The sequence below is a fragment of the Onychostoma macrolepis genome, chromosome 22 (genome assembly GCF_012432095.1).
Source record: "Onychostoma macrolepis isolate SWU-2019 chromosome 22, ASM1243209v1, whole genome shotgun sequence".
Lineage (NCBI taxonomy): Eukaryota > Metazoa > Chordata > Actinopteri > Cypriniformes > Cyprinidae > Onychostoma > Onychostoma macrolepis.
In genome coordinates this window covers 3,609,344-3,618,078 of record NC_081176.1, presented here as the reverse complement: position 1 = coordinate 3,618,078, position 8,735 = coordinate 3,609,344, and the positions used below count along the sequence as shown (strand labels likewise).

Genomic DNA, 8,735 nt, shown 5'->3' with positions numbered 1-8,735 from the left:
AGGATTTCTGACCAAACTTGATCTGAACTTGATGGGATTGTTTTTGATCCCTGCTGGATGGTCAAATTGTACCGTACAGTTGGAGTGACTGGGAAGACGAGAAGATCTGTTTTTGCTAGTGTGGCACTCACATAGGTCTAAAAGACCCTAAATCACAATTAGTTTAATCTGACTACGCCACCCTGGTGGAGTGCCAGGGAAATACTCCCAATAAGGACACGCAGGTACATTTTACGAATTGAGGGAAAAGAAATAAGATGTAGTGAGACGCAAGTATCAATACAAAAATACACTTTCAAGATCATAAAAATAATTCTCCAGGGCCAGGCTTAGCGGGAACAGGGCAGGCCGGATGCAACTCGCGAGGTGATCTGAACCCACCTTACACCACATCAAACACCACACACACACTGCCAACACACACCACAATGAAGGAAAGCGGCTAGCCTCCCCTGCTCCACACTGAGTCCTTACTGGCTCCTGGAGAAAGAAATAAGAAACACACATTAACCAAAAGTTACAAAAATAAAAATACACTGAATAATAAAGAAAAATAAACAAAAAAACAATCAGACTAAGTTTACAAACACTGGATGTAGTGACTCCAGGGGTGTATTCCAGAAAGCACGGTTAACTTACCGTCAGCTAAACCCTGAACTTTCGGTTGATTAACCCCAAACCTTGCTCACTCGAGGTATGTGGTTCCAAAAACGCATCCGGGAGTAAGTTCATTCAACTCAGAGTATATTCCTGGTTAAGATTCAAGACATTCTCAACAGAGCGATGAATCACTATGGAAACAGACGCTAAGAATAAGCGCCATACTGCTTCTTTCTTCTTCTGTTCAAAGGTCATGTAGGCCTTATGCTTAGTGCATATCACCACCTAATTGATGGTTTTGCAATCATTTGTATTTTTTTGTCCGTTCCTTGAGAATAAGAATTATATTGTTTGTTTGATGCTAATTATATATTAAGTCATATCAGATATGTATTTTTATTATAGAAAATGCCGATTCATGTGTGAGATGATAATATAAAATGTGTATATATATATACAGTGGGGCAAAAAAGTATTTAGTCAGCCACCAATTGTGCAAGTTCTCCCACTTAAAAAGATGAGAGAGGCCTGTAATTTTCATCATAGGTATACCTCAACTATGAGAGACAAAATGAGGGAAAAAAAAGAAATCCAGAAAAATCACATTGTAGGATTTTTAAAGAATTTATTTGCAAATTATGGTGGAAAATAAGTATTTGGTCAATAACAAAATGTCATCTCAATACTTTGTTATATACCCTTTGTTGGCAATGACAGAGGTCAAACATTTTCTGTAAGTCTTCACAAGGTTTTCACACACTGTTGCTGGTATTTTGGCCCATTCCTCCATGCAGATCTCCTCTAGAGCAGTAATGTTTTGGGGCTGTCGCTGGGTAACACGGACTATCAACTCCCTCCAAAGATTTTCGATGGGGTTGAGATCTGGAGACTGGCTAGGCCACTCCAGGACCTTGAAATGCTTCTTACGAAGCCACTCCTTCGTTGCCCAGGTGGTGTGTTTGGGATCATTGTCATGCTGAAAGACCCAGCCACATTTCATCTTCAATGCCCTTGCTGATGGAAGGAGGTTTTCACTCAAAATCTCACGATACATGGCCCCATTCATTCTTTCGTTTACAAGGATCAGTTGTCCTGGTCCCTTTGCAGAAAAACAGCCCCAAAGCATGATGTTTCCACCCCCATGCTTCACAGTAGGTATGGTGTTCTTTGGATGCAACTCAGCATTCTTTCTCCTCCAAACACGACAAGTTGAGTTTTTACCAAAAAGTTCTATTTTGGTTTCATCTGACCATATGACATTCTCCCAATCCTCTTCTGGATCATCCAAATGCTCTCTAGCAAACTTCAGATGGGCCCGGACATGTACTGGCTTAAGCAGGGGGACACGTCTGGCACTGCAGGATTTGAGTCCCTGGCGGCGCAGTGTGTTACTGATGGTAGCCTTTGTTACTTTGGTCCCAGCTCTCTGCAGGTCATTCACTAGGTCCCCCCGTGTGGTTCTGGGATTTTTGCTCACAGTTCTTGTGATCATTTTGACCCCACGGGTGAGATCTTCGTGGAGCCCCAGATCAAGGGAGATTATCAGTGGTCTTGTATGTCTTCCATTTTCTAATAATTGCTCCCACAGTTGATTTCTTCACACCAAGCTGCTTACCTATTGCAGATTCAGTCTTCCCAGCCTGGTGCAGGTCTACAATTTTGTTTCTGGTGTCCTTTGACAGCTCTTTGGTCTTGGCCATGGTGGAGTTTGGAGTTGGACTGTTTGAGGTTGTGGACAGGTGTCTTTTATACTGATAACAAGTTCAAACAGATTCCATTAATACAGGTAACGAGTGGAGGACAGAGGAGCCTCTTAAAGAAGAAGTTACAGGTCTGTGAGAGCCAGAAATTTTGCTTGTTTGTAGGTGACCAAATACTTTTTTTACCGAGGAATTACCAATTAATTCTTTAAAAATCCTACAATGTGATTTTTTGGAATTTTTTTTTTTTCTCATTTTGTCTCTCATAGCTGAGGTATACCTGCGATGAAAATTACAGGCCTCTCTCATCTTTTTAAGTGGGAGAACTTGCACAATTGGTGGCTGACTAAATACTTTTTTGCCCCACTGTGTATATATATATATATATATAATTTTTTTAAATAATAACCACATTCTATGACCAAACTCATACCAGTAAATTTTCAGGACTCAACTGCATTTTTGGTGAAGCCCTGCTGTGTGAACAAAACTGAACTGGACAACTAGTTTTCTGTAATGTCTTTAAGTGCGAGAGATATAATTTGCTTGTAATCTGACCTAGCACAGAGGTGTCCAAACTCGGTCCTGAAGGGCCAGTGTCCCGCAGAGTTTAGCTCCAACTTGCCACAACACACATGCCTGGAAGTTGATTAGCTGTTCAGGTGTGTCTAATTGGGGTTGGAGCTAAACTCTGCAGGACACCAGCCCTCCAGGAGCAGGATTGGACACCCCTGATCTAGCGTTACTCGTCATAATTGCATTTTGACTAGTAAGCAACCACTGAATTAAAGAGCTGTACAGTTTAATTTTTTCTAGTCATATGTCTCCATTGACTTCCATTCATTTTTAATTAAAGAGCTCTACCAGTCAAAATTGCAGTTAGAGAGCTCTTTAATTCAATTAAGGCAGTCGCACACCGGACGAGAGGCAGAGCATCACATCGCAGCTAGAACAGTTTTATAGGCATCACACACTGGACACTTCGTGTTCAGTTCAAGACTGTTAATCTAATCACCAAACATTGAGTTTGGTGTTTTAAAAAAAGAGAGTAAAGAGAAAGCGTGATCTATTATAGATCTTAATACAACGGATGAACTTGCTCCTCAACGCTTGCCATTTCAAATGTGGCAAGACTTCACATTTTTATTTACATCACCATCATTGATATTACTTTGGTCACTGCTCTTACAGTTCATACAGACAACAGCCTATTCAAGACACGTAAGCTGCTGTGTGAACAGAATACTTTGAGACTCACTAATACGGTTGTCAGTCCCAAACACTGACAGCGTGAATGTAGCCAGTGAGTGGTCAAGGACACCTCAGTCATGTGTATTGAAGGTGGAGAAGAGCTTTGTACATTCACTCTCCCCACCTACAATTCCTGGCTGTACTGAAACTCTGAACGCACAACCTTTTGGTTACAAGATCGACCCTCTAACCATTAGGCCAAAACTGCCCTCATTTAACTTAATTTGCTTAATTTTACTTTAATGTTATAAATTGTACATGTTAATAGCATTAGACTTGTGAACTGGATAAGCTTGTTGTGCCATATTGAAGCGCATGCAAAGGTGATGGGTCTCAATTATATTTTAATAACTCAAAACTCACTTTTGACCACAATAAAAATATTTACTGGGATGATTTAAACATATATATTAAAAAAATATATATATTTTTTGTTTTGTTTTAATTGCTTAATGGAAAAGGCCCTGAAAGACTCAATTTTACTCAATGACAGTAAAAATGAATATTTTCAAACTGGTGAAGCTGATGCTGTGCTGAAGGATGCGGCTGATGATCTGTAGTTTATAAAGTCCAGAGTCTGTGGTTCTGGTGTTCATGATGGTCAGAGATCCAGTCTGATTGTCCAGCTTCAGTCTGTCTCTGAATCTCTCTTTACACTGAACACCTGTACAGATAAAACTCTGATCTCCAGTGATTTCAGCGATGAGAGTCTCATTAAAATACCAAGTCATCTCATAATTTTTGTTTTTTATGACACCAGGATCTAAAGTAACAGATTCTCCCTCCGTTACTGATATTGTCTTCACTTTACCCAATTCTGCATCAGGAGCATCTGAAACACAAACCAACAGCTGCTTGAAATAATTTTTTTGGCAGGTGCTCTTGACTTTCAGCATGAAACACAACATTAGCGCATGCATTTTGTTTCAAAGATGAATGTTTCATTAAATGTCTCACCAAGAACAGTAACACTGAAGGTCTTTTCACTGATTTTGCTGGTACTGAAGATCTTTAATTGATACACCCCAGTGTCTGCAGTGTTGATGTTTCTGATGGTCAGAGATCCAGTTTGGTTCTCCAGATTAAGTATGTCTCTGAATTTCTCAGTGTCATTATTACACTGAACATCTGTACAGATCCTGCTGAGATCTCCAGTGATAGCAGCGATGCAGGTGTCATTAAAATACCATAAAATCTCTTCTTGTTGTGTTGTTGTAACATAAGTGTATAGAGTAATTGAATCTCCCTCCAACACTAATACTGTCACCAAAACTGAATTTACTAATTACTAAAGTCAAAACACGGACGGAATTGGCGTTAGTGCGGGAGCGACGAGCCGCAGAGGATTCCACAGCCTTCCTCGAACAGTTATGTTCACGATTTCTGATTTACTTAAGGTAAAGGTACACTGCTTGAGGGGGGCTGTGATTGGATGAGGACAGCTGTCGTGTCGGTGATCATTCTCAAGTGTCGTGACCAGGGGTGCGTTTCCCAAAAACAACTATGGTCGCAAGTTCAGTCGTTACCAATAGAGTTCAATGGAACTAACGACCATAGTTAGCTAACGATGCTTTTGGGAAACGCACCCCAGCACTGCTGCTGTTTTATCAGTCAGTGGTTATCATCAGCGTAGCAGTCAAAGTACGGGACAAATCAATTAGGCCCAAAATACGGACGGTTAGGAACCCTATTTATAGAAAAGTGAAAGTAACAAATGTTTTACCAGGCACGACGAATACACACAACCTGAGCAAAAGAAAATAATCCATTTAACCAAGATTCAAGATCCATTCATATTTTTCTTCTTCTTCTTCTTCTTCTCTTCTTTGGTGTTTATTGGCGGTTGGCAACCTAACTTTTTGGTGCATTACCGCCACCGACTGGAGTATGGATCAGGACATTTGCTTTTAAACAGGATAGAAATAAACATAAAAACCAAGCAAAACAAATAAACAAACTGGAAAATAGAACAAAACAAAAAATCAATCAAAACTATATTCTTTTATATGATTTGCTTTCTTTCACAAAATTAATAATATTGCAACAACTGGATGTTATTCTATAGAATCTGGGGGTGACCTAAGCTAAAATAGGCTAGTAAACTATTACTGGGCTAACTGCTAGCGGGAAGCTAGCATCTACACATCGCAACTCTTAACTTTGCTAGCAAAAAATAGGAGTACTTGTGTTCCATGCATCGTATGACCCTGAGTGTCTCTATGAACAGAAATACTGTCATTACAAACCACCAGGAGGCAGCATTGCCATCTTACTCTTTTATAAGAAATCAATGTTTAAATTAATTCTTATTAAGTTTTAACATATTGTAGTTAATCATAAAGTAAATTGTGCTATGAGCAATATGTAGGCTACAGTGAGCACTTTGACAAGACAGTGTCAGACTCAGACTGTCAGGTTTATGGAGCTAAAGCATCTCTCTTTAATTTCACTACTCATTTAACAAAGAGTAAGTTTATCATCACTAGATTATAAGGATTTGATAGCTTATCATATATATATTCTTTCCTTTTCAGCCAATTGCAAACATGACAACACAAGCCTCAAGGAAATCTGAAGAAAGCCTGTTCTCTGCATTTCCAAAAGACTATACCTCCACAGCCTAATGTTGTATTTGTACTAGTTAAAGCCCGAATAGCCCTGAATGAATGGTCAGAATGACCCTGATCATATTCAAAACTCTCTGTCTCTCAATCTCTGCCAGGGTCAGAAATGAACTTTTCCATTGTGGGGCAATATTTGCCCCCAGAATAGACTTCCAGGAGCATTGTTTTCCTTTGTAAGGGCAATTTTTCTGTTGTTTTTGTCAAATATTTAAATTTAACCAGTATCTTCAATCACAATACTATTGACTACATTTAAAATTACTTACACAGTCTGTTTAATACTGATCATGTATGTGTATTTACACAAAAACTGCATAATGTAAATAGCCTAGAAAGGAAAAACACAGGAACTCCATAGTGAGTGAAGCAGCAATATCATGACAAAATAATTGTTGATTATTGCTCTTGATGTTGTAATAATGATTATTAATTTTGATTAATATAAAGGTTTTTGGGGGCATCTCATATTCTGGTCTGTGTTAAACATAACTTTTGGCATTTTGTTGTCCATCGTAAACTCTCACACCACAAACATTCCTATGTAGTAACAGATATTGAAAAATAAACAACATTTTCAAAATTTGTGTTTTCTGCATGAGTGAGTGTAATTTGCATTGTATAGCAAAATGTCAAGCTTTGTCAAGCTGTTTACCACAAACCTTATTTTACTCAGTAATTAAAAAAAAAAAAAAAATGAAATATAGGTAAATCTTGAGGGAAGCAGTGAAGAATTAGTCTTTATTAGTCAGGTTTTGACTTCACAACTAAACCACTCTATTCCCAGGGAAAGCTAGAACTGAAAACTGAAATAAAATGTCCTTGAGCTGCAGATTGATTGAAGAGGATTTTATATCTATTTCTATCTATATGTAAATAATAATTTAGATTTATACATATAAACACGATTGTCTTGTTTGCTTGTCTTCAGTTGTGTCTTTGTTTAATAATATTATTTAGATTATTTAGAACATTTATAAACATCAATTTGGTCGTTAACTTTTAAATGCATCATTATGCAGAAAATATGAGCAGAGTTCTCCGCATGAAAGACCCGTGACTGGCAGATCAACGAGCTACTTCTTTTCTCTCCAATACGGTAGGAAGTTAAATTAAATGAAATGTGGAAGATGTTAACTGTGACAAGATGATTGACAGGCCAGTTTACAGTCACAGGGTGCATGTAACAGGTGCGACAGAGACGCAGTTGTATGACATGATAGTATGTCCCAAAGCTTGCCTGCTCTTCTACTACACACTCAAAAGTGTGTATTTTTTCTTCACCAAAAGAGTACATACTTTAAGGGCATAGTATAAGTAGGCACATTGGGACGCAGCAATAGTCACTTACATGACACTCATGTAAATCGAGCATAAATCGAATCTAAAGCTATTTGCACTGTGTAAATAGCATATCACTAAAAAATACTGCTATTTTCACTTATCTACCGGCAAGGCGATAATTGTGATTGTGTCCCCCGTTATGTGATTGGCTTACGGGTACACCAATAATTTTAAACTTCAGACAAGCGCCCTCCCACGAGAAAGTAAACGCTTGTCAATTATGCCCTTCCAGACTCTGTCTACGAAGCATTACCAGGCTACCTTAAACTTGCCAAGACTGATAAAGAATCAGAGCATATAAAAACCTTTTCCTGCCCTAACTTTTCCACCCATTGCAAAGCAATTCAAATTGTCATCATCTCTACTGCATATACCCCTAATTTATTAGATGTTCTTTTATTAATTTCTACTTCTTTCCCTGGAATTGCCACCCCAAACCCTGTTTCCTCTGTCTCTGTTTTTTTAGCACCGTCTGTATAAATCTGAATAAATTCACTATAGTTTCCTCCTACTCGATTGTTAAATATGCTTTTCAAATGAACTTCTTCCTTTGATTTTCTTTTCTCCTCAAGCACAAACCAGTCTACCTCAGGCCATGTAATCTGAGGGGCAATCTCTGGAAAAACTACCGTAGGGCTTATTCACGGATTAAACACTTCTAACTTTTTTGCTACATTGTTTCCAATTCAACCAACGTTTTCCTTAAAATTTCTTCCATTTTCCCAGCAATCCTGCAATACTGCTTTTGTGGGATGAGAGTCAATATGTCCCTGCAATCCAGCCCAGTAATTAGCCATCAGTTGAATCCTTTTTAATTCCAGTGGCAATTCTACCATTTCCAGTATGGCAGGTGCCAAAGCATCTCAGTATGGCCGCTGCCATCTTGAGTAAATGACGTCATTTGGAGCCAGAGTCTGCGCAGTAGAGATTTGTTTGGTGACTCATGGCTCGGAGCATTCAGCTGGAGTTTTGATTCTAAAAAAGCTTTTCACTGGGGATGTTTTGCACTATTTCAGTGACCCGGATGGACATTTTCTGCTTATGGTCATCTGTTTAAATAATACTGTGGTTATTCTAATTAATATATATGGTTATAATAGTCCTCATGAGAATGACTTATTGTTAGATGCAATAGATGGGAAAATTCTGTTGTGGCTTAATGCATATCCAAATGTTTTAGATTTCATTGGTAGGTACTAATATTGTGCCTAATAATATT

General features: G+C 38.4%; 1 protein-coding gene across 1 annotated transcript; it reads right to left on the bottom strand.

The window, feature by feature from the left end:
- Positions 1-442: 442 nt before the first annotated feature.
- Positions 443-5,819, bottom strand: LOC131530149 (uncharacterized). Its single transcript, XM_058760271.1, has 4 exons — positions 5,798-5,819; positions 4,509-4,811; positions 4,066-4,383; positions 443-480 (listed from the first exon to the last, which is right to left on the bottom strand). Exons 1-4 carry the CDS (start codon positions 5,817-5,819, stop codon positions 443-445), a joined length of 681 nt encoding a protein of 226 aa, XP_058616254.1.
- Between the last annotated feature and the right edge of the window lie 2,916 nt (positions 5,820-8,735).